The sequence below is a fragment of the Mizuhopecten yessoensis genome, unplaced genomic scaffold, assembly GCF_002113885.1.
Source record: "Mizuhopecten yessoensis strain PY_sf001 unplaced genomic scaffold, ASM211388v2 scaffold9639, whole genome shotgun sequence".
Taxonomy (NCBI): Eukaryota; Metazoa; Mollusca; class Bivalvia; order Pectinida; family Pectinidae; genus Mizuhopecten; species Mizuhopecten yessoensis.
The window spans coordinates 566,273-592,579 of record NW_018408148.1 but is presented as its reverse complement, the minus strand read 5'-3'; the positions used below and the strand labels follow the sequence as shown (position 1 = coordinate 592,579).

The window sequence follows — 26,307 nt, the reverse complement described above, 5'->3', positions numbered from 1 at the left end:
TATTTACACATATGCATAGATATGATGGAGCCAGTCTAGTCCGTCATGCTGGGTAAAAAGACTTGTTCGACCGATTAGACAGAATATATCAGCGTTGTTCGTCGGTTTTCGTGCGAATTGAGATTACAACAAAATGTTGTATTTTACATGATATCGAAGTAGACTGGGATAAAATAAGACAGGTTTTGCTTTAAATAGAAATATAAACATCTATAATGTTCTAAAAGTCCTCGACATGTGTAGCCCTGTAACGTGTGCCTCATGAAGTGGGGGCCGCGGAGGACAAGAGGTTCAGGCGTCTGACATTCTGCTACCACTAGCCCTCTACCACTGGGTCGCGGGTTCGAGACCTACGTGTGGCAGTCGCCATGTACTGGCAGTAGATCGGTGGTTTTTCTCCGGGAACTTGCTTTTCTCCACCACCAAAACCTGGTACGTCCTTAAATGACCATAGCTGTTAATAGTACGTTAAACACAAACAATCCAAAAGCTTTATGAAGTATAATAACGAATCATATTACAACATTTCCCCAACAGGAATACTGTTTGTCGCTAGAATCTTGCATTCTACCACTTCCATTTTTTCTAAACCCTCCTACTTATGTAACGTACATTAATCAATACCGCAGCGTTCTGAAAGTAAGGACGGACTAATGGATCTTTGATATGTATATAACGTCACGGTACACTTACATATGTAGTATATGGAACTCAAAAAGTAACATATATTCAAATAACTGCACTTAATTACGTGTATCTTTAAATGATTGAAATTGAATATACATGTAAGTACATTTGATTAAAGAAAGATTCAATTGAAGATATCTACAATTAAATTCAGGATGGATACTGTAGGAACCGAATAAGGAAAGGACATATAAGAACCCCGTTAGTCCTTATACTAAGGTTTGTTCAGTTGAGTGGTCGGGTGGCGCAGTGCATAGCGCACTTGTCTTTCACCAAGGCGACCGTGGTTCGATTCCCCAATTGGACGAGTAAAACTATGGGAACACATGCCTGATCACGTTGGTTTTCTCCGGGTACTCCAGTTTCCTGACGTGCTAACATCCGGGCCAACAAGAGTGATTAATATAAGTTGAACTAACTTGTTTCAAAACTGTTGTAAAATAAATAAAGTTTATATCTAAGGTTTGTGTGTACATTTTAACCTTGTTAGTCAAGATATTTAGGTTTGTATATACAACGGAACCTTGTATTTCTGGATTCTATAAGGATTATGTGTACAGTGGAACATTGTAAGTCCGGACATTTAGGTTTGTGTGTACAGTGGAACGTTAGTCTTGATACTAAGGTTTGTTTGTGCATTTGAACTTTGTAAAATAGGATTTTTTTAGGTTTGTGTGTATCTATGTTTGTGTGTACAGTGGAACATCGTTACTCTGAATACTTATGTTTGCATATACAATGGAACCTTGTTAGTTCAGGTTTGTGTGTACAATGGAACCTTGTTAGTTCAGGTTTGTGTGTACAATGGAACCTTGTTAGTTCAGGTTTGTGTGTACAATGGAACCTTGTTAGTTCAGGTTTGTGTGTACAATGGAACCTTGTTAGTTCAGGTTTGTGTGTACAATGGAACCTTGTTAGTTCAGGTTTGTGTGTACAATGGAACCTTGTTAGTTCAGGTTTGTGTGTACAATGGAACCTTGTTAGTTCAGGTTTGTGTGTACAATGGAACCTTGTTAGTGCAGGTTTGTGTGTACAGTGGAACCTTGTTAGTGCAGGTTTGTGTGTACAGTGGAACCTTGTTAGTGAAGGTTTGTGTGTACAGTGTAACTTACTCCAGATACTTTGCTTTTTGTTTACAGTAGAAACTCGTTAATCTTGACATGCTGTTTATCCGAATGATTAGGTTTGTGCATTTTCGTTATTCCGGATATATAGATTTGTGAACTGTACCAAGAAGAACGTTGTTAGTACTGACGTTTGGTTTGTGAATGTAAGACTGTTACATTTGGTGCCCAACGAAAAGTTGTATAGTATAGTGTCTTGTGTGTCTTCGGGATTGAAGACTTTGTTAAAGGTGGGAGGAATGTAGCAGATAAGGACTGTGCATTCGCAGGCGACCAGGATGCTAAATTGGTAGAGCATCCGTCTAGAGTTCGGAGGTTCCCGGGTTCGAATTCCGATCTGGCTAAGCATTTTTCTTCTCCTGTTACATAATATACAATTAACAAACTCTACTATAATCGACACTGAATAACTGTACAACAGTATCCTCCATCAGTCTGAATCGACAATAAACACAACACATTACCTAGACTTTATTGTTCTTAACCCATATCCAAAGGACCAAGGTAAGCTCAATTTGTTCAAACATCATCTTTTGAACAGCTGATTGGAATGTAAGCATCCCTAGGTGGTAAGGATTAAAAATTATACAAATGGTGGGGCTCTTTCATACTGAACGACTTCTCTACAAGAGCTATGAGATGGATATCGGCCATATTTGGTTGAAAGCATTCTCAAGCGGCGGGAACTAAACATTTTCGGATCGGATGTGCTGAGAGGCCTGGCCTAAAAAAAGGTTATTTGGCTATAAGCTATATTTGCTCTAAGCGACCAGGGGACTGAGGACAGGGCCGAAAGGATAGTTTGGCCGTATTTATTTACTTGAACAATGAGATTGGTATCATATGCGTCCACAAGTGGTGGGATTCAAATTTTAACCAATTCAAACGCTGACCCTCCATGACTGATGGGTTTGGCAAAGAGTTTACAACTGTTTATAACTTCAGAATAGGCGGGATCCCCACCCTATAATGATATATACAATCGCTAAGTATAAAGAGATAAATACATTTATGCTACTAAGATGGTAGCTAGGGTCTGTTCCCTTCCTTGTATACTTGGTCCCTGGGTCATAGACTGTTGGGATCCCCATCTGATAACCTTACAGACATTGTAGAGTATAAATATTCTAATACCATACCACTAGGGACTCATTTTTTACTAAAAACTTGGAAACAGTTGATATGCCCATCTTATAACCATATAATTTTCATGATAAAATTGCTGAATGTAAAGAGATGAATACACATATGCTACCAGGATGGCTTCAAGATCACACCCCACCCTTGAAGACTCATTCCACGAGTCATAACATTGAATCTGTCAAGGTCTCCACAGTATAAACACCAAATAAAATTGTTGGACATGAACAGAAAAACGCAATCATGCCAACAGAACTGGTCTTAAGGTCAGCCCCAACCTTAACAGACTTTCCCATTGGTCCTTACATGGATACATTTAAAGTCTCCATCCTATAATAATACATTTGTATTTTCTATGGTTTTGCATGAACAAAGTACAACAGTTAAGGTCTTTAATATTTCTTTAATTTATTGAATTCATTTTAGGTATTGGTACCAGAATCTGATTTTTTTTTATAACAACTAAAGACATGATCAGCATTATGGCACCTATGATATTGTAACCATGGTAACACCATGTAACAAATGCTGTCATGGTAACCATTATCAAGGTCAAATGGTACAGCTGTGATAAACCATGACACGGTAACCATAGTTACACAGATGTTATTGTTACCATAGTAACACAGATGATATGGTAACCATAGTAACACAGATGACATTGTAACCATAGTAACACAGATGACATTGTAACCATAGTAACACAGATGACATTGTACATGTAACCATTACTACAAAATGGCAAAATGATATCTGCACTATCTGAAAACATTCCAAACTTACACAATGAAACCTGTCTTTACCAGCAACAAGTTTTAATCATTTGGTTTAAAAACCTTTCTGTAAAATCTGCATTATAGACCGAGAACCAATTATTTAAGGCCATAAAATCACATTAGATGTTAAACATGTCTAAGTCAGGTGTCAGTAAAGTCACATGCAAGTAAAGTCTGGTCGTAATGTATATTACAAGATGTCCTTAAAGTCAGGTGCCAGTAAAGTCAGGTTTTACTGTATATTACAGGATGTCCTTAAGTCAGGTGCCAGCAAGGTCAAGTTTTACTGTATATTACAGAATTTCCTTACAGTCAGGTGTCAGTAAAGTCAGGTTTTACTGTATATTACAGGCTGTCCTTAAAGTCAGGTGCCAGCAAGGTCAAGTTTTACTGTATATTACAGAATGTCCTTATAGTCAGGTGCCAGCAAAGTCAAGTTTTACTGTATATTACTGCAGGCTGTCCTTAAAGTCAGGTGTCAGTAAAGTCAGGTTTCACTGTGAAAGTTTCTGTACTATTCCTAGCTATAGACACTTTAAAGATTATTATACAGATATATGTACAATTTTTAGTACATACACAACATATATATATATAAGCATGATTTATAGAACATTTCACAATACACAAAATGTATCGTATTACGAAACACAATACACAAAATGTATCTTATTTTATGTACAATTCTAGGCCATACACTTCCGTAATAATTTAGACACAGAACATCGTTTCACACATAATTACAGTTTTAAAACTTTTGCACAGTTACTCAGTATAAAGCAATACTCGTGAAAAAAATGCCTTTCAATTTAAAATAAATTATTTAAAATGATTTCACTGAGGTTTTAACATTAAGAGCACGTCATTTTCCCCACAGAAATCTTGAATAAACAGCTAGACCAGAAGACACAATCTTTGATGTTGCTTCTGTTAAGAGGTCACCTACTGATGATATACATGTACCCACACATTGTCACTGGGAGTAGGAGATAATGTAACTTTCTGTTTTACATGTCAAACAAGACGTCAATGTTTATTTGAGTGATTGAAATACACAGGTTTTATATGGAGATATTTGTTATAAATGGGATAACAGTATTACATTGGATGATACAGGATGTCAGAATACTCAGAGGTCAGACTAGACAAGTTTTACTCCCTTGATGAGATAAAAGTGTGCATATAGGTATACTGAATAGGTTCAGAACAGAAAAAGTAGGATAAATGGTATCCATACACGATACACACATGTAAACAGTACCAATAGGAAATTTCTATCTGCAGAAGATTATGAATATCGGAGCTTCAACAGAATTTATGGAATGAGTTTCGACATTTTTTTTTACAATCTAAAAAAAACACCTTCATATTCATCATTTTCTTCATATGACCAAGAATATATGTACAGTCAAATCTTTTCATGTGACCATCTCCATTAGGTACCTGTGTTAGGAAGCCACTTTTAATGTTTAATTGATTTTATTGTGAATTGAACCTATATGAAAAGACCACCTGTATTAAGAGACCACCTGCATTAAGAGGCCACCTGCATGAAGAGACCACCTGCATTAAGAGGCCACCTGCATTAAGAGGCCACCTGCATGAAGAGACCACCTGCATTAAGAGGCCACCTGCATTAAGAGGCCACCTGTATGAAGAGGCCACCTGCATGAAGAAGCCACCTGTATGAAGAGACCACCTGCATTAAGAGGCACCTGCATTAAGAGGCCACCTGTATGAAGAGACCACCTGTATGAAGAGACCACCTGTATTTGGTGGCCACTTTTCAGGTTCCTCTTTAGTGATTTCATTATGACTGTAACTTGCATTAAGATACCACTTTATGGACTTCCTATCAGTGGTCTCTTGATACAGGTTTGAATGTTAATGTTTGTAAAAAGCACTTTTTCTCTTATCCTAATATACTTGTATCAATGTTGTTATTTTGAATTCATTTATATTGTCTTTAATGCAATGTCACAATGTCATTACGTCATATTTATTGTCTTGGTTATGACGTCACAGTAAGTGTTAGCGCATGACATCATACACAAATTATGACGGGTGTATTCATTGCAGATCATCATGAACACAATACTGTAGATATGTGTATTATAAACACAAATACAAATTCTATGAGATTGTACAATGTGTTTAACTTTCTTACATGTTACTGATTTCTTAATTTGTGTAGACTAATATTCACATCTGCTCTACATAACAGTTTATAAACCTTTGGACGTCAGTTGTAAACTAGGACGTCAGAACTCTTGTTTCCGGATCACTGTTTCATTCCCATTGCAACTTCATTATCACAATGAGAGAGTCTTGCTTTTATATTTCAATAAAACACCCAACAAAGGGAGTACAAAAACTCTGCAGGTAGAATCTTCATATCCTCTCCATTACGGCCCGGTAATAAAACTTCCTTTCGATTTACAAATAATATTTTCTGAAAATAAAACAATTTCACATGTTCCAGATTGATCACATTCTGCTGAAAAATGTTTTTCACATGTCCGATTTGTGATCCCTGCTTGGGCCGAAAGTCTATGACATGTCGAATTTGTGATCCCTGCTCAGGCCGAATGTCTACAGCATGTCCGATTTGTGATCCCTGCTCGGGCCGAAAGTCTATGACATGTCTGATCTCAGAAAAACTTGACACCGTCGCTGCCATCAAACGACATCAGTTCAGCAAGTTCTTGACTTTCCAGTGATTTGAGGGCGCGTAGAAGTAACCAATTCTCCAGTCCATGGAACTCTGAAACGAGACCAAAAACACTTAACATCTTGCTGCAGATTATAGAACTAAAGCCACACTGGTCTTCATGGTACATTATATATAGAAAGAAATATCTTGTGACCTTGATTTTTGACCTTCAGACTTATCACATTCACACTCCATTCCTTATGGCATTGACAGGGTTGGTGAATGATTTCAGATTTTTTTTTTTTTAAATCATCAAATGTTGGTAAAATTTGCTTAACAATGATTTAGACAAAATGACCTTGATCTTTCACCTTCGATCTTCAGCCTCTGAAGCTTTCACACTTCTCTTCTATGTTTTGATGAAGAATTGTGTGATGAAATTCTGTTGATCACTTTGAGAGACATTCAGGATTAAACAGAATCAAATTAACCAAAGAAATCACATAACCTTTACATCTGACCTTTACCCTTTGACCTTTTTACAGACTAATTTATCATTTTTTGTAAATGTATTTGACAAAATCATAAATTGATATTTTCCGAATTGTTTTATACTAACTCATTCACCCCTGAAGACACATTTGAACTCATCCAAATGAATGATTCATTATAAAATTCCAGGGGTGAATTAGTTGAGGGAAAATATATCAAGAGACAAAGTTGGTCTGAGCACCAATTAAACTATAATAGTGATATGGTTCAAATATGGTATTTACAAAAAGTCGTGTGAAAAACAGCATGAAGAAAAATTGTTTAATTTTCGAAGAATTGTTTTCGCTTTTTTTTCTGAGAGCAATGATGCTACCGTTTCAGGATCGGTAGAATTGATTTCCTTAATTCATTATTTTGAAAAAATCACACAGAGGTTTAAGAAAATAACAATATGGTAAAGATAATAATAATATACAACATTTGATAAAGCACCCTACCTAGCTAGAATAAGCCACTCTTATTTATACAATCATTACAATTAGTGATTTTTCTGAGAAAGTAGAATATTTGATTTTGACAGGAGAGGAAAAAAAAATCATATGTATACAATGGTAGATTAATAGAGAAATCTAATTGAAAATACTTAAAACGCTGAGGCTCTCTTAAAAATATACAATTTATCAAACTGACCAGTTCCTTCAGATTCCTCTCCTTCAGTCAGTTCAAAAAGTGTACACACCGTGTTGTTCATACTGCGACTACAGATCTACAAATGTACGAAAATAAGTTAACTTTACATATATGAAAACAGTTCCTTCTTGGTAGAGGGGAGGAAGCATGGGTATTTTGATAAAAGTTACTGCAAGTGGGTTATATGTTTAACACAGCAATCTATTGAATCAGAAATTATCGATTCACCCAGGACGATTTCCTAATGTGTAAAAGTGTTTGAAAGTATGTTTCTTAAATCTATTTTTTCGATTTTTGTATAGAACTGTAAATAATATATCGTGAATATTATTTTAATTTAATTGAATTAAACTGATTTATTAACAAGGATTTGAATTCCCTAAATGAAAGATGACATGTGATACCTAATGTTGAAATATGTCTCAAGGTGACCTTTGACAACAACCTGTTTATATAGACCACCTCTCTTTAAAAGCATTCTTTTCAATATATTTCATACACATGACTACAATGACATCCTGCTTTTAAAGACAACCTGCCTATACAGACCACCTGTCAATAAGTACCATCACTTGGTTAACTTTACCAACACCTGAGTAAAAAGAACACCTGTCACATCTGACTCACTCTTTAACTACAGTATTCTATTACATCCAATTCCCTCTTCATGTTAGTTTACAATAAAGACAGCTTTCTATGTGTATTTGATTCTCAAGTTGCTGGTAAAAAAAACATGTTGATGATCTCAAATACTTCCAAAGATCATTGAAAACAAGCTAGAGGCCCAAGGGCCTTAGCGGTCACCTGAGTTATATTATAGGTACTGGTAGCTTTATTTTATTGTTTAGATGTGATGTGGATATCAGCATGTAAACTAAGTGAAATACAATACTTGTCATGTCATCAAAAGATAAGAATTTGAAAATATTGGTAAATGTTCCCTTTGGGGCCCTGCCCTAGCCCCTTGGGATTGGGCAGGAATCCCAATTTACAAAGTAATACTCTCATTCACCAAAGATGATTCTGACTAAGTTTGAGTAATTCTCTGCTGAAAATGGATAAAACATACCCAAAAGTGTTATTTCCCTATATAAACTATAGTAAACTTTACCCCCTCCCCAAGGGAGAACGGATAGCTCGGGGGTCCTGAAATTTACAATTTAAGTAAAGCCCCTGATGATCTTTCTTTCCATGTAGAGAAAATGACTGTAGTACCTCTGAGTCAGGAGCAGAAGATTTTTGAAATATTGGTTAATTTTCCCTTTGGGGCCCCACCCTGGCCCCAGTGGTTGGGGTAGGAATATCAACTTTACAATTTGAAACCATCTTCCTCCAAGGATAATTTTCACTAAGTAAAAATAATTTCCAACAGAAAGTTGTCAAAATATAATGTGAAATAAATTTTAGTTTCATTTGACTTAGATGAAAGTATGCCCTATTGGCTATTGGGTCCACCTTCCAGTGTTCTTGCCCCATGTCTACTTATATAATTACCCAGCTGTATATAAGCTTTCCCCATTCCTCTGGTGTTCTCCACATTACAAGACATTGTTTCTTTGTCTTGTTATCGGTCCATTCCAAGTGTCCTGAAAAACAAGAGATGGAGTTATAGAGAATCCTTAAATCAACCTAAATACAAGAACAGTCTTTGCTAAACTGGCTACCAGCCCCTGAATTTTTCTGAAGAATTTCCCAGCTGCATTTTACTACCAGCTTATCTCCCCTTAGTTTGATAACTTAGATTCAGACATCCAAGTGGTTAGGAAAAACAGAAGTTTCTAAAAAAAATCCATATTTTTGAGATATGGTCTTAGAGTCATTTATCTAATATTTGGTAAATATGGACCAATTTATGAGGTTGATATACAGTTTTATAAACCTGACACCTAATTAACTCATTCAGCCCTGAAATTTCTTAATGAACTATTCCAACCTTTGAATTGGTAGAGTTCAAATGTGTCTTCAGGGGTGAATGAGTTAATATCATAATGCCTCATAGTTATTTATATCACTGAAACCTTGATACCTTTGTTGGTCATATTTCCACCAACACATACACTGTGACGGTAACACAATTTAACAGCCTATGATGCAGTTAATGTTATTACACAGTCGGTGACAAGATTGACGTGTTTATTACCATACCTGTTTTTCTAAGTTCTTCCAGCACAGTCAGGATACAATCCATAGACAGCTTGCCTGTCAGCAGTTAAGGTTTAAATAATCTGATAAACTCCAAAAGAACAAATGTCAATACTATTCAAACGATGGTATTCTTAGTTTAAACCTATCACTACCAATAAAGACATGTATTAACAACACTCATAGATTATTTTCTAGGTCAACTTTTTTTTGCAAATCGGATAAAAGTATAGCAATATTGAAGAAGATCCAAAAGTATCTTCTATGTCAACCCAATCGAAGCAATTTAATCCAACAGCTTTTATCTGGCATCACTACCTGTATAAAGATATCACATTTACAATCTGTATCATTTATATAAAGTTTTACAGGTAGTCATCAGACAAAAGTATCTTCTATGTCAACCCTTGTATCATTTATATAAAGTTTTACAGGTAGTCATCAGACAAAAGTATCTTCTATGTCGACCCTTGTATCATTTATATAAAGTTTTACAGGTAGTCATCAGACAAAAGTATCTTCTACATGTCAACCCTTGTAACATTTATATAAAGTTTTACAGGTAGTCATCAGACAAAAGTATCTTCTATGTCAACCCTTGTATCATTTATATAAAGTTTTACTGGTAGTCATCAGACAAAAGTAAAGAATTGCTGGACTACACTCAAAAAGTGTAGGTCAAATATATTCACCCTCTGACAAAAATGATAGCAATGTTTAAAAGATTCATTCTTTAACTCATTCACCCCTGAAGACACATTTTAACTCTTCCAGTTCAAAAGTTGTAATGGTCAATTATGAAATTTCAGGGGTGATTGCATTAAACCTCTGTGTGAAGCGTTTTTGCTCCAACATTATTATTGAACTTAAATAGATCTATACTTTTAAGTGAGTTTTTTATGATCTGACAAAACAATAGCATTGTTACCATTTTAGTGGATGTACATGTATTTATCTTTCATATTCTTTTTATTTAAAATTATTTACTTTTGAATATTCTTTAATTCCTGAAATACGGGTCCGGATTTGTCCAGTTATTAGTCACGCCAAGGCAACTTCCTGCAATTCTAACGGAGACGTTTTTTTAGACAAATTCTTAATCTATTCATATTTTATGTTTTAGTTGGAGTTTCAGCTATTTTCATTGGCTTTAAAGTCTTAAAATTGTCTGAATTGATGGATAGACCGCTAGTATTCTACCGGCATTTTTTTCCTCAAAATGAAGAGTAAAGGTTTTTTTTCGTGTATCTGTGTTTGCTTCGTAATTGTTTGAATGTTTTCACTAAAAAAACACCAGTTAGGTTTATTATTTATTTCGGGAACAGAGAAACACATGCAAAAACATGTTTTATTAACTATTCTAACGCACTTGCCCAGGGCAAGTGGGCAAGGTTTTTGCACTTGCCTGAGCGCTAAAACTGGTTTTCCCGGGCGTCCGGGGCAAGTGGATTTTTACAACCCTAGAGTGTATTATTATTCAAGTTAAATGTGACTAAGGATACGGTTGATGGCTTTGTTGTTAAACAGTGGCGAGTTCTGTGACTCTCTCACGTCAATGCTGTAGGTTTTCTGCTGGCGGGTGTAGGACAAGACAAGGGAACACCAAGCTTCAATTTGTTTCTTCCGAGTTTCAATGTTGGGCTGAATTCTGTGGTAAAAGTTAGCAAAGAAAAGTTGTTACTTACAACATCAAAAGGCCCATTTGGCCTGAATTGCTTACCTGATACACATACTTTATACTGTTGGCATGCCAGTTCACATCTCTTACTTTCAAACTGGACCAAAACAAAATTTCTTTAAAAACATGATTGCATGAAAGCTGGCACTTTGGCCTAGTTCACTTAATGGATCTATTTTTAGAAATTTGTGTCTAGATTTACATATATATATGTGACCTTCAAAGTTGGTGAGGGTAATTTTATAAACGAACTTAAAGGTCAACATTTTTTATTGATACATAGACAGATATTAAAAGGCTCATCTTTCTATCCATGCACGGAAAGTTGGTTGCAACCAACACAAGAAAACATTTAGAAGTGCACATCAAACCCCAAGAGCATTTTTTTCCAAGAGACACTATGGAGGATGTTCTGCATGGTTATCTCCCTCTCGGAAAATAGATACAAGCAGTCGTGCCTGTTCATACACAGACTGACTGTCGCTAGACTGCGATATTTTTTACATAAATCATGGTCGCTCATTGATATTTATGTAATGTTATAAAATTAAGTACACAGGAGAAAACCCTAGATATATCTTTTGGACTATCGTTTATATTTAGCAAAAAATCATAAAAACAGAAATTCTGCATTTTAGATGTGTCTATTAAACAGGCCGACATCTGGTCCAAGTGATTTAAATGATCATGGACTTTTCCTGTGCCACTCGAACAGTTTCCGGACATACGAAAGCGACCCTGGACAAAGTGAAAGTTGACAAATGTCAGAGCGTCGATCGCGGGATCGTCTGACAACAGACTCATCGTACATTTAAACATCGTGGTGGCACATTTGTGATACTGAATGTTTAGCAGTAAGCAGTGTAGTTAAATAACTCTAAAGAATTAAGACTTAATCAACTTACGTGAAGAAAGGAGGAAACTGGTATTGCCATGGCCATTCTATGTCCGCCATGATGATAGAGATGCCGCTGACAACGTTATAAATAAAAAGCATTTTATGTAGTTATATCTATTATAACTTAATAACTATAAAAAACTAAACTAAAGATATTTAGATAGTCTTCATTAGAACACTGTTTCTTGCATTAGATAAGTTTATCAGTTCATAATGTAAGTGCTTAAGCGACAGCACCGGGTTGTAAACTTCCGGTATGACAGATAATCTGGGCTAAGAAAGCGGAGTCGAAGTAAGTATTTTCCTCCATTTTACTGTTCGTTATGTCGTTTTGTTATCACATTATAATTATACTTTTGTAATCTGAATTAGTTTTTGTCCGGATTTGCCCACAAAAATGTCTGCATTGATGATATTGGAAATGTACGTGACCCAAAACTGACAGTGTTCACCCCGATTGAACTCAAACATTCGACAGCTGATCATGATGCTAGATAGGTCTTCATACTTGCACTGCATATTTCGTATCTGTATCTGTTGTATTAACCGAAAGTTCCGTTTCTGAACAATACACCTCGAGAAATGAGTGCACTGGGTGAACATTCGTACTATATGTATTATTCTGCGTTGTTGCAGGTCCAGTACACTTTGCCGATTGAGCTATACAGTATAATTATAGCTGTATTGAGCCATATTTTCTCACATTTCAAATTTCATTAAATTAAAGCAAAGTCGCAGAAAACAGTAAGGTTAATGGTAATGTTGACTACAAAAGCATACAGTAAGATGTTTGTTTTCATATTTCATAAATGTAAATTTCTGATTTCTCTACATCATTATTTTTAAAAAAGAATACTTATATTTAATGTCTTTTGTAATCAACCTAATGATACAATCTTCTTTTAAATGCGACTTTGTTCCGTTTTCCTTAAAAAAGAAAATCACTTGAAAATAGCTCTAAAGACCTATTTCAGATAGGTCAATAGAGCTATTATAGGTCTTTACAGCTATATAGCTCAATCGGCAGAGTGTACTGGACCTGTTGTTGAGTCCAGTTATTGTAATAGGACTGTACTCGAAGTGTTATATATGTCAAAGGTCAACCACGGAATTAGATTAGAGGGTAAGGACTGCATCTTTGGCATAGGAATTATTTCTTGTGCACTGTGACCAATCTTGCGACATGTGAGAATTAACTATCTAAGACTACATTGAGTCAAACCAGATTTGAATTGAGTTTGTTTACTGCCCAAGGTTCCGTCCATATAGATAAATGAAATAAACTTTTTAATAAGTTAAAAGATATACAATACAGGGTAATATATGTTTATTGCACCCGCAAATATTGGACATATTTAAAAACAAATTACAACAGTTGATAACACAACCCACGCCACTCTAGACCCTACTGCAGCAGTCCGATGGTTGAGTTGCTGTATCCTAAACCTACATAATTACCAAAATATCCATATGTTACCTCAGACCTAGCCCAACAATTCCCCAGACAGGAATAAAACAGAGAAAGATCACATTTAGAGGTCCTGACTCTTGGCTTAGACATTTTGACAGATATAGGTCTTGTGTGGGGCTATAGAGCGCACTACTAATACTAGAGTACTAAACCATGGAATTCTCCAACGTTTAGTGTTGGAAAGCTTTGAGGTGCTAAGACACAACATATACACTTACCTCACACATATCGATAAATGGCCCAACAGCTGCTATTGATACTGTCGGTAGAGTCTTCGGTGTTCAGTCGTTCAAAATTTCCAACCTGAAGCGACACCATTTAGTAGTGACTTATAGGTTATGCCAATCACACTGTAGTGACTTATCAACAAAATGAGGCGATCCACAACTCTTCTTTATAGAAAAATGTATTCAGTTTTGGTCCGGATCAGGACGATTTGTTGATTTATAGCCACTCCCATGTAATTTGCATAATCTACAAAATAGCGTCACTCGGGTGGAAACTTTGAATACCCAGGTAATTGATTGTAGGGGAGATGTCATATGAAAAGTTTGAAAATATTTTAAATACTCCAAGAATAGACAGAAGTGCTACCCAATATATACTAAAGTTTAATATGACATTCTTATTTAGATGTGTCATGAGTGATAAGCATTGGTTTGAATGTAAAATGACATAATAAAACAAATGTGGAATTCAGCTTCGGTCTATCTGTGATTCATAGGTCAATTAAGGCCTGACTACTCGACAGCCAGTTGGCTAGGGAACAGCAATGAAAGCATTGCCAACCAACTGCTGAAAAGCAAATGTTGCAAAGAATCGCAAAGTCATCAAAACTTGTAAAAGGGTCGGGAGCAACAATATTCGTCTTGTTCCATGTGCAATGTTATCATGATGTAAATAATCGTTGCTGTACAGAAACAAAACCTTCTGAAAACGTCGTCCTCCACCATGGATTCTAAGAGATTATGGCGATCAATAAATACTCTAGGCCTTGGCATAACATTCTCTCTTATCACTCATTTACAAATCTGCCATGGCCAGCCACCATAGTTTAACAATCTTCTGAGCATGGATAATTATAAGAGCATGCTCAAGAATCTTTGAGTACATGGTCAAATCTTGAACACATAATTTTTCATGAATACGACTTAAGCATGAGAACGTGATCGGTGAGTACAAGACAGAAAATTTTAATACAAAACCTTAAGTTTGAGCATGAGAAGGTTTTCATGAATGCAGGCCCTGGTCTGAGCATTATTTGATTTCAATGAGTAATGCTCAGAACAGGTTTATACATCACAAATAGACCTCACCCGAAGTCCATAACTGAATATCATTTTTGTTCTACAGTATGGTAAACAATATGGCATGGAGCTAGAGGCTCTGGGCCATTTTGAAGGTTTGGTTATAAATGTTAGTGGATACCACAGATTAAATTTAGATGAGTGTAGCGGAACTTGACTGTTTTTTTTTATATATTAAGCTAAATTGGTAGAGCGTCCGTCTAGAGTTTGGAGGGTTAGGATTAAACCCTTGTTCAAAGCTATGGGTGTACATTTGGCAAGGGGATACCTGAACCTGGGTTGTAAATAATTGTGTCTTTAGGGGCGAAAAGGAGGGAGGCATGTAGTGGAACTGGACTGGGTTGATCGTCAGCGACCAGATACATAAATTGGTAGAGCGTCCGTCTAGAGTTCAAACCCCGGTCTGGCAATGCAGTTTAATGTTCCTGATACTGTTTGATGTGTTTACAGGGAGTCATGATTACACTGTCCAAGAAATTGAAACAACAGACACCAGTGAAAAAGGAGACCAATGAAATCAAAAGGATATCAATCCGGGACAAACTCCTAGTAAAGGGTAAGATTTCAATATTGGTCATGCTATATGGGCATATATTGTCAACAGTGATCAGACAAAAAAATGATGTGGGGAAGCTTAATGCGGAACAGTTTATGCTTCTATATATATCCATATCAGAACAGATGGAAAGAAATTGTTCATCAGAAATGTGAAACAATATTAAAAGATAATGTAGATTTTTAAAAATAAATGATGGTTACAAGAAAAAAGTTACGATAACAGTACTAGTATGTTTGTGCAGAGACTTCATTCCTTTGGGTTTATTTTTCAAAAATGGATTTTAAATAAACTTAAATGTTCCTTATGGAAGATTTTTCTTTACTATTTTTAAGAAAAGTGTCCGTCTTGAGTTAAATGATTTTTTATTTATTTTTATTTCACACTAGTACACTTTTTCCTTAATGAAGAATAGGATGCCACAAGCAGTTGACATTTAAGCCTTTGATCATTTAGCAATTAACAAGTGATATATATATCCTTTCATTTAGCTAACAACCAAGTGTACAATTATATACATGTAGTAGTACTTGATATAAGAACATTATAATACCAGTTCTGTATGAGTATACAGGGTTTTGATGTGGATACTATGTTTTTGTTTTGTTTGGGGTTTAACATTGTACTCTAGGTTGCTATGAAGCCACATGTGAGACACAGTAGTCTAGTGGTAGGACCCCGGGCTCGTGACCGAAGGGTTGCAGGTTCTAGTCACGGCACTGTGTTGTATCTTTGAGCAAGATACTTTACTCCGCTTGTTCCAGTCTGTAAATGAGTACATGGTTGTGCTAGAATTGTTGAATGCTAGCTGTTACCGCTGAAATGGCAGCTCCAGCTGTATGCTCCCCAGGGAGTTGAGAAAGGTATTGGCTGGTTGCAAAGGCCCTATAACCATGGATAATAATTTGTGAACCGCTTTGAGACGACCTACAAACTAGGTTGTGATAAAGCGGTATATAAGAACCTCAAATTATTATTATTATTATTATATATGTGCCTAGCTATAGAGAAACACAGCCAAAATGAAATGGTAGAGAAGAGAGAAAGGGAAAGACATAGATAGATACAACATGTATGTATATATTAACCATATATTTTGTTACTGACATGAATGCTATCTCCCCTACAGAGGTCCAGGAAATGGAAGAGAACCTGCCCAAGACATGTAAAGTAAACTTTGGTAACCCAAATCTGCTCCATATTTTTTCTCTGACCATCACCCCCGATGAAGGATTCTGGCATGGCGGAAAATTCTTGTTTAATGTTGATATACCTGAGGATTATAATATAGTGGTAAGTTTGATTCTTGTTGTTCTTTTTAAAGTGTGACTGTCAGCTTTAAGCATAGCCCTTGATTGTTTTAATTAATGACATGGTTAACTTGAATAAAATTTCACTTAGCGTCATCCCCCCCTGTTCAATTTTGAATAAATGGTACATGTAGGTGTGCCCCCCCCCCCCGGGGTCATAGAAGGGGGGCCCAATAAGGGAAATAGAGGTAAAACCTTTGAAATCCTTAGATCTCCTACCATATATAGGGATTGCAGGATTTTATCCGAATTTAGTCTGGAGCATCCTTGGGCCAAGGAGACTCATTTTGTATAAATGTTGGGTTTGGACCCCCTGGGGGCAGAGGTATGTTTTATTCTCCTTGTACTTTTCAAAGGTCTCCATAAAAATATTTTCTAAAGGTTCGTAATATTTCCCTTGTTCTAATTACAGCTTAGTTCACGATTCAGCAATCTCTTGTGTTGTTTTGATAACTTATTTTGCGAGCTTTCAAAATCATCTGTTTTCTTTGTCAAGCAAAGAGTGTAAGTGTCTTTGACTCTTTACCATTGAAAAAAGCTGCGATAACGTAGCTTTCTGACTACTAGAGATGTTTTTATATATTGCGTCGTCAGAGCTACAAAGCGGTCCTATGCAAACTAATGGAGCAAAATCAAAAGCGCTCATCTGTAAGATTACATATAATTCGTGTCTTACATGAGTATAATGTTATCAAAATATTGCATAATTGTTAAAAAAACGAATCCTTATAATTATCAATCAATAATGCAAAATACTCTTTCACAAATTTAGCCAAGTCTGTCTTTTGGGAAATATAGAAACGACCGCCATGACAGATCATGCTTGATGTTATCTCAATTATCCTTTGTATATATGGCCTGCATGGCCAAATATAGTATTACTACTGATGCCGCCATGTTAACTATTATTTCAATATTGGGTCATGACACCCATATTTGGACGTCTGATCTATATCGGAAGAGAGACGAACTTTCCAACATGGCGGTCAACTCAGATTTCAATTGCGCTTGCTACGTTTACTTGAAAATTTAACAACATTTTAGAGAGAGTTTAACTTCAAGTTATACAGGATATCAACAGAAATAGTTCATACTACAACCCTATTTGTCAATGCAGACCAATGTGCTGTCAATTTATTCTAAAATCGCTTGCTCCATTACAAGGCATGGGATTGATTTAATACCCAGCCAGGGAAGGCCGGGTATTTATATTAGTCCTACATTGAAAACAACTCACTAAGTGACAATGTACCAAGTCAGTAAATTGAAAGTCAGTTATCATAATGATAGAGACGTTTTGACCAAATAACACTCAATGCTACAGGCAGTCAGAGGGACGGGTAATATGCCCACCCATTCTGTCCCTTAGTGGATGTTAAAATGGCATCATAAAGATGATCAGCTGGTGCTCCCCCTCGTCTCTGTTTATCAATTCCCTTTCCCTCCTATCCAAGAATGAAGATGTATTCTTTGATCTTTCAAGCTTTTAAGAGTTGTTCCAGTCTATGATGTGATTGTGTATGTTAGCATGGTCTGTAATGGCTGATTTGTTCTATGTTTCTCCAATGTATTCTTTTTATTTCTTGTGTAGACCTGATGTTTCATGGTGTCAACGTCTTTCTGATGTTCTTTTAGGCTCCTCTCGAATTCGTCAATTAAAGAATACAAATGACCGATGTTTTGACTCTACTACTGAAAAATACCTTACTAAGACACAATGTGCTGAGTAAGCATCGGCAGCTGTCAAAATGATATCAGAGGGAGTGAAATATGTTTACATAATTCTCTCATTAGTAGATGTTAAAACAGAAAATACAAGGAAGACATGTACACTGGAGAAACAATAGTCAATACAATAAAACGGCCATAACAGACCATGCTACACATGTAACATACACAACCACATCATAAACTGGAACATCACGAAAGCTGAGTCATCTTTATGACCCCATATTTTTCTTTGACATAAAAAAACCCAGATGTTTGTGAAAGCTCCAATAAAAAGTTTTTATTTAATAACTGCTTGTGTACAAAACAAATTTAGCATTTATAATCAATATTATTCTAAACATTCTGAATAAAGTCTAATGTTCTATTTACAGTATCCGTGTTACTGTTGTGTATATACAGTAGGCATCATCAGTTGTATACTATAATCTGTTGTAGCCCCCAATAGTTGTATGTAGTACAAGAATATGGCACCCTAATATCAACGAGGATGGTGAAGTTTGTCTAAGTTTACTCCGACAAAGTTCCTACGACAGTCTAGGTAAGTACTGACTTTCGCTCTTAACACCCCTGGAATATGTCATAGCAAAATTGCAGGCATGCAACTAGCTATTTGATTGGTCTCAGGTAAAAAGAAACTGACCAATCACTAGTCTGGTACCTGTGCTGTGAAGATTACAGACTTGAGAGGAACGATGTTCGACTTCATAGGTTGTCAATTTTACTGTTATGTGACCGCAAGATTCTTTTGATGTACATCAAAGGATAAACAAGTCTTCTTGTGTCATCCACAAGGTCGTGCACACTGAGTCCTGGATTTGATTATGACATATTCCAGAGTTTCAGAGAGTGTAAGTGAGCAAAACATCTGGAGTATTGAGAATGAAGTAAGTGTGTATCGTTATATCAGAGACTTCTTTGGCCAAAATTATTCACTGATCATTTAAACTATTAAGAGACATCCTGGACTGTATGCTGAAAGACAAACCAAAATTAGGAAATACCTGCAGTATTATATTTAATTAAAATATTTTGCCATGATTGCTTCAATATCCAGGTGAGTGATACAGGTCCTCCGGGCCTCTTGTTTTATGAAATCATTGATAATGGTCTGACGAGACCTGCTGAATCTTGGCAGGATTATTTGACTTTCATAAGCTGAGCTATTTCGAGGCTGGTGACAGTGCTCTTTAACTCATTCACCCCTGAAGACACATTTGAACTCCTCCAATTCAACAGTTGAAATAGTTCATTATGAAATTTGAGGGGTGAATGAGTTAAAGTATTATGGTATAATTAATACCGAGAAAGTTTCGCTGCAGTTTGATTTTGCCTTTTTCGACTTCGATAATGAGGGTTAATTGATCACTGCAGCGAATTTAAGTAAACATGATAATAAACGTAGAAATTGAACGTGAAGGGCAAAATTAACACTGGACGAACACTTATTTCATGTGCGAAGGGTGAAAGTTCGACTGGGTGAAAATGTCCTGGTATACAGTAGTCTTTCAGTAACATGTAACTAATTATACTTGTTAAAAATGGAAAGTTGAAGTAGTTGATTGTCTGCATTTTTACAAATTATGATTTTGCTGTTTGTGACACAATGGCATGCCATAGATCGCAAATGTTTAAGACAAAAAACTCTCCACAAAAACATATTTTTGATAGACACGTTTTCCTGTAAATAGTATACTTTAAGCCAAGGCTTACAACTTTTGTCAAATTTCTACCCCATGTCTGCTGTATTTAGATAATTTTCAAACAATCTATAACTGTAATTGGCCAACGTCATGTGATGCAATTACATCAAATGACGCAAGTCACGTGACCAATTGTTCTACCATAATTCCTCATGTTTGTTTTATTACAGGTTGGGCACCCACAAGACGACTCAAAGATGTGATATGGGGTCTCAACTCTTTATTTTCTGTACGTACATGTATTACACTATTGTATGCATAATCCTTCATGGAGATGTGTCCATATATACTGAAAAAGCGAGAATTCCTGCATGTGGAAATATTCATGTTATGGCTCTTTAAACCAATTGCAGTGTTGAGTTTTCACATTTCAATGGTTCTGAAATCAACATATTCTTTACATATCAATTATCTATCTTAATCTGTATATAAATGTTAGGGCTATTGTGGGTATAATATTTCCACCCTGGGTATCCGAAATTTGAAACCAATACCCGAGATCTCCAAATATTTTATCGATGCACAACACATCACTGTCGGAAGGGTCTACCTAATCGCCAAAACCTGATTGCCATAAAGAAAATTAAAATCCACAGTATAGATAAATTGTATATCTATGTACTGTAAAGCGCTTTATAGTGGCTTATGTTAGCTAGATAGGGCGCTATATCAAATGTTGTATATTTATTTATTTTATTTATAGTACAACATACAAGATAAAAGATATTTTTTCCCAAATATGGGCCCACACGAGGCATTACATACAGCATTTAAGATAAGCTGGTATTAGACAAAATGTGGTAGATACCATAATAGATGCACATTTACAAAACACACAGTATTGAGACTTAGGCCGCATTTGTTTATTGCGATCCAAACAGTTGGATCAGATTTGTATAAAATTATAGGCTGGACGTTATAGGGATCTGATGCTGCTTTCAGTTTCAGGTGAGCCTTCACAAAGCCTTGCAAGGCCTGCATAAATATTTGCAGGTCCACCAGGATTTATACCCGAAAGTTTTGCATTTAAAAACAGACAAACCAGTTAAACAGGATATGTGAAAGGGGATTTAGTTTGTATAGCAAGCGGAGACTACTCTGTTGTTTCTTTCATATATTATCTCCCTTGCAATGGCAAAGTAAATCATTTGAAAGAAAAACAATATTAAGCATAACAAAAATTCACTGACAGAAGTATAAAATTTCTTTTCTTATAATTATCCAGGACTTTTTACCTAAAAAATGACTAATTAAACCCTTTTATCAAAATAACACACATAGAGACCTGTCCTAAGATGACCTTATAGCTAATGATAGAACGTTAAACAAAATAAAACCAAACCAAACTATTTCTTAAATATTCAACAGTCTACTGCAGACGAATAGTTTGACAACTTTTTACTGTTCAATAAAAATAGAGGAATATGTAAATCCATATCACAGAATCAAATAAGGTTTTGTAGATAATTTGTCCATTTTAGATATAGCAAAGTTAAATTAAAGCACGGGGATCCGGAGGTATTCAGGCCCCTTTGGCCTCTTGTCTGGGGGTTTTAGGGTGCATTTTGAAAATAAAAGTCAACCGGGATTCAATGAATTTCCTGTTAAATTTTGTACTCTGTATGTTTTGTAACTATGAATATGTGTAATTATGAATGTATCTTGTGTTTCTGAATTTAACGAATTATTTGTTTGTCGTTCCCTAGGATTTACTCAATTTTGACGACCCACTCAATGTAGATGCTGCCGATCACTATTCACGCAACAAAGTAAGCTTCCTAACTTCACATACACATATTCAGTTGATGAAATAAAGTTATTTTGTAAAGTTAGAGTCACACAAGTTGTTTGCTTGCTTGAATTTTTTTTATTAGAATTTACAGTCATATTATTTTCTGTTAAACAAAGTTAGTTTAATACATATGTAGCTACACATACATGTTGTTTTGTAGTTTGTTTTAAAGTTTTAAGGCGAGTCAAACAAGTTGTTTGCTTGTTTTATGAAAAATATTAGAATATATACATATAACTATCTGTGTGTTATAACAAAATTTAATGGTAAAAATTGTTTAGTCGTAAAGCTAGTTAAATTGTTTGTTGTGACAAAGTTAGTTTTTAAGATGACACATATAAATTGTTTGTTGTGATAAAGTTAGTTTTTAAGATGTCACATATAAATTGTTTGTTGTGATAAAGTTAGTTTTTAAGATGTCACATATAAATTGTTTGTTGTGACAAATTTAGTTTTTAAGATGACACGTATAAATTGTTTGTTGTGACAAATTTAGTTTTTAAGATGACACGTATAAATTGTTTGTTGTGATAAAGTTAGTTTTTAATATGACACTTATAAATTGTTTGTTGTGACAAATTTAGTTTTTAAGATGACACGTATAAATTGTTTGTTGTGACAAATTTAGTTTTTAAGATGACACGTATAAATTGTTTGTTGTGATAAAGTTAGTTTTTAAGATGTCACATATAAATTGTTTGTTGTGACAAATTTAGTTTTTAAGATGACACTTATAAATTGTTTGTTGTGACGAAGTTTGTTTTTAAGATGACACATATAAATTGTTTATTGTGACGACGTTAGTTTTTAAGATGACACTTATAAATTGTTTGTTGTGACGAAGTTTGTTTTTAAGATGACACATATAAATTGTTTATTGTGACAAACTTAGTTTTTAAGATGACACTTATAAATTGTTTGTTGTGAAAAAGTTAGTTTTTAAGATGTCACATATAAATTGTTTGTTGTGACGAAGTTTGTTTTTAAAATGACACATATAAATTGTTTGTTGTGACAAATTTAGTTTTTAAGATGACACTTATAAATTGTTTGTTGTGATAAAGTTAGTTTTTAAGATGACACTTATAAATTGTTTGTTGTGACGAAGTTAGTTTTTAAGATGACACATATAAATTGTTATAAGATATTTAATTGATGTACAAGTTCTTCCTTGTGAAGGAGTTGATTTGAAAAAACTGGAACAAAACTTATTAGGCTGTGCATTAAGATTGTTCTGCATGCTTAATTTGTATGTAATTCTTTTACAGGAATCATTCAAGAGTAAAGTGAGAGACTATATACAGATGTACGCTGCTAGGTAACAGTGTGTGCTTATAATGTGCTACAAGACTATTGGACACCCACTGTGTAACCATGGAAACCTACAGTTCCTGCATGTGACTGAGGCTGTTGGCTGGCTAGTGTGATAACAGGGTTGTCTGCATGTCACCATTTGTTATAGAGACTTATATTGGCTGGCCAATGTGTTACCATGGTAACCTGTGTAGGTTTCCAGTTGTCATAGAGACTATTTATAGCTGCCTAGTGCATGTATTACCATGGTAACATGCATTCTCCTCATTTTATTGAAGATATTGGCTAGCCAGTGTATTTTCGTTATGACTGGCAGGCTTCCGTGTGTCAACTGACTCTAAACAAAGACTACGTTTGAAAATGCATGCTCACGCATCCAATCTCCCCAGAAAACGTGTGAAACAGACATAGCCGTACAGACAGATCTCAAACTGTCATGGCTGTTTAGAGACGAACAGATTTGTTTTCTACAGACATTGAAAACCTGCTCGGAGATGCACCAAATAGACCACGACAGATGCAGATTGTTTTCTGCAGAGGTTTTGGAGGCTGTGGTAACAGCTTTGAAATATCAGCATCAGGAGTGTTTCCAAGGATTTGTGTACTTACTAAATGTGGCTGCCAGTAGGATAGTTATATACCTCACACAGCTGGTCCCACTTTGACAGTTAAAGCTTTACTCCCCCATTGTACAAATCTCCCTTAAGCTTACGTAGGCATGTAAACAAGTGTCTTATTTTATTTTGCATTCTTTTAAGAACTAGATAACTAATTTATTATAATAAGAAGCACTAAAAATTCTTTATCAGAATGACCCAATTTGATAAAATCAAATATTTGTCATGACATCGCCTGAAGTATATGTGAAGAAATATTTACAAAACTTGGTATGGAACATCCGTCGGCAAAGAGAAAGTACAAAAAATGGGTTTTCAAAAACATTTTTGTAGATACATATAAAAAGAATTTTCCAAAACCATTTATGGGGTTGGCATTAATCTCAAATAAAAGTATATGATTAAAAAACCAAATCTGTTTAAAACAGTATTTAATTGGCCGTCGCTATTACAGACTATCAAAGGTAGACATCTTTTATGTCCTGTGTATTACAAAGATTATATTTGTAACAATTTTGATTTCTGGAATACCTGAAAGGTGAATACCGGTAATTACATTTTGTATCATGGTGTGAAATCCTACCTTATCTGTCTTCGGTAGTCCATAACTCTCGTCCAGATTTTGACTAAATTTGAAACATTTGTGAAGAGATATTTATATCAAATATAAAGCATCCATAAACCAATGGAATTCATTGTGATAAACTGTGTGGCTTCCCCAGGGTAGATTAGGTTGATTCTGTTTGTTTGTGTTTTACGTCCTAGTAACCACTATGGACATTTAAGGATGTGCCAGGTTTTGGTCGTAAAGAAAAGCCAGAGTATCCATAGAAAAACAAAACCACTTACCATTTAAGGACATGCCAATTTTTGGTGATGGAGGAAAGTTGGAGTACTTGTAGAAAAACAAAACCACTGACCTGTGGCCAGTAGTCAGGGATAGGCCTCGAACATGGGACCCGGTGATGGAGGGCTAGTGATCGTAAACATTCAGACATGTTAACCACTTGGCCATTGCTGCCCTTCCCTGGGGTAAAATCAGGAAATGGAAAGTTCTTGTTGAATCTTTAACTCATTCACCCCTTCATATTTTAACTGGACTTGCCCAGACTTTGATTTGGTAAGGTTCAATGTGAGTTTAGGGGTAAATGGGTTAAATAGCCTCTCCTTGATCATATATGATTTTTTTTTTAAAGAATTTGGTGCAGAACTTTCATTGACCAGTGGAGTTTAATTTTGCATCAATGTAAATATAATTGAAGTATTTAAGTAAGTGTGAATTTGAAGGTCTATTTACAATTTTTCAGCAAACTTTCATAATAAGACTGGGACCTTATATTAATTATGTTCTTTCAATGAAGTTTCATGAAACTATCTTTTTTATGATTATTGTACGGGAGATACAGATGAAAATGATGTCTTAACACAAGGCTGTTCAAGGATTTCTCAAAGAAAGAAGCTAACAATTCATACCTTTATTAGCATGCCTCTCATCCTTCAGGTCCTTTTTGATGAAATTAAAAATAAATAAAAAATCAGAGCCAAAGGGGGAGGCTCCCCCGGAGCTGCAGCATAATCTGCCACTGGTGAACTGGGTTATAAACTTTCCTTGATTAATGATAAATCTCCGTGAAATTTATATCTACAAATAATATTTCATTAATTACTCAAGTAAACTTCAGGTGCTCAATTTTTTTATTTTATTTCACTGATCGCTTTTTGTGGAAGTTCAAAAGTTTTTTTAAACAAAATGATTTCAACCTACCCAATAATGATTTATTGCCAGAAAAAAGTTGGTAGGCTCTCTTTAACAATTTGTTTAGGTTCTTGAAGTGAAATAGACCTGTTTCGTTAAGTTTCATATTCATATTCAATTCCCAACTGTTTGGAACTATTTGAACAGTTATGAAGAGGGTAGAATTGCAATGTATTTCAGTATCCAGTGCTGTTTGAACTGCTTATGTTTATGTTTCGTGACATTTTATACCCATGAATTCAATAAGTGATGAGCTGAATTCATTGTCATTCAGTATTCAATGAATAAAAGTATGTACCTTTAATAAATATGTTGTTTATGCGTCAATTTCATCTAAAAAATTCTGTCGTCGATTTCGTCTTTTTTCCCAGCCCGCTATTAGTAGATGGATGGTGTGCATTTTTTCATTAAATGCAAATCTACGTAGTTGGTTCAACTTTCTTTATGAATAGCAAATTCATCGTCAAAACTGT

General features: G+C 35.2%; 2 protein-coding genes across 5 annotated transcripts; one reads left to right on the top strand and one right to left on the bottom strand.

Annotated features, from left to right (window-relative positions):
- Positions 1-3,339: 3,339 nt before the first annotated feature.
- LOC110458519 (vacuolar protein-sorting-associated protein 25-like) lies at positions 3,340-12,358 on the bottom strand. 4 transcript variants are annotated; one of them, XR_002463806.1, is made up of 7 exons: positions 12,288-12,358; positions 11,207-11,352; positions 9,708-9,761; positions 9,057-9,148; positions 7,563-7,638; positions 5,291-6,491; positions 3,340-5,256 (listed from the first exon to the last, which is right to left on the bottom strand). XR_002463806.1 is itself a non-coding variant. In XM_021510251.1 (6 exons), exons 1-6 carry the CDS (start codon positions 12,335-12,337, stop codon positions 6,379-6,381), a joined length of 531 nt encoding a protein of 176 aa, XP_021365926.1. In that variant the 5' UTR covers positions 12,338-12,358; the 3' UTR covers positions 5,263-6,378. The 4 variants fall into 4 exon arrangements, 1 of the variants encoding a protein (XP_021365926.1); XR_002463807.1 differs by having other exon boundaries at positions 5,342-6,491; XR_002463808.1 differs by lacking the exon at positions 3,340-5,256 and having other exon boundaries at positions 5,263-6,244; positions 6,329-6,491.
- Positions 12,359-12,501: 143 nt separating this feature from the next.
- LOC110458517 (NEDD8-conjugating enzyme UBE2F-like) lies at positions 12,502-26,142 on the top strand. The gene is made up of 7 exons (XM_021510249.1): positions 12,502-12,572; positions 15,509-15,614; positions 16,744-16,907; positions 19,091-19,193; positions 20,526-20,584; positions 22,062-22,124; positions 23,416-26,142. Exons 2-7 carry the CDS (start codon positions 15,515-15,517, stop codon positions 23,467-23,469), a joined length of 543 nt encoding a protein of 180 aa, XP_021365924.1. The 5' UTR covers positions 12,502-12,572; positions 15,509-15,514; the 3' UTR covers positions 23,470-26,142.
- Positions 26,143-26,307: the final 165 nt, after the last annotated feature.

Coding starts and splice junctions, on each gene's coding strand:
- LOC110458519 (XM_021510251.1), bottom strand. CDS start 12,337: ATGGCGGACATAGAATGGCCATGGCAATACCAGTTTCCTCCTTTCTTC. Junction 9,762..11,206: donor TAACAACAAAGCCATCAACC/GTATCCTTAGTC, acceptor AACTGCTGACAG/GCAAGCTGTCTATGGATTGT. Junction 7,639..9,056: donor GAAAGCTTATATACAGCTGG/GTAATTATATAA, acceptor GTACATTTGTAG/ATCTGTAGTCGCAGTATGAA.
- LOC110458517 (XM_021510249.1), top strand. CDS start 15,515: ATGATTACACTGTCCAAGAAATTGAAACAACAGACACCAGTGAAAAAG. Junction 16,908..19,090: donor CTGAGGATTATAATATAGTG/GTAAGTTTGATT, acceptor AATCTGTTGTAG/CCCCCAATAGTTGTATGTAG. Junction 20,585..22,061: donor GTCTCAACTCTTTATTTTCT/GTACGTACATGT, acceptor GTCGTTCCCTAG/GATTTACTCAATTTTGACGA.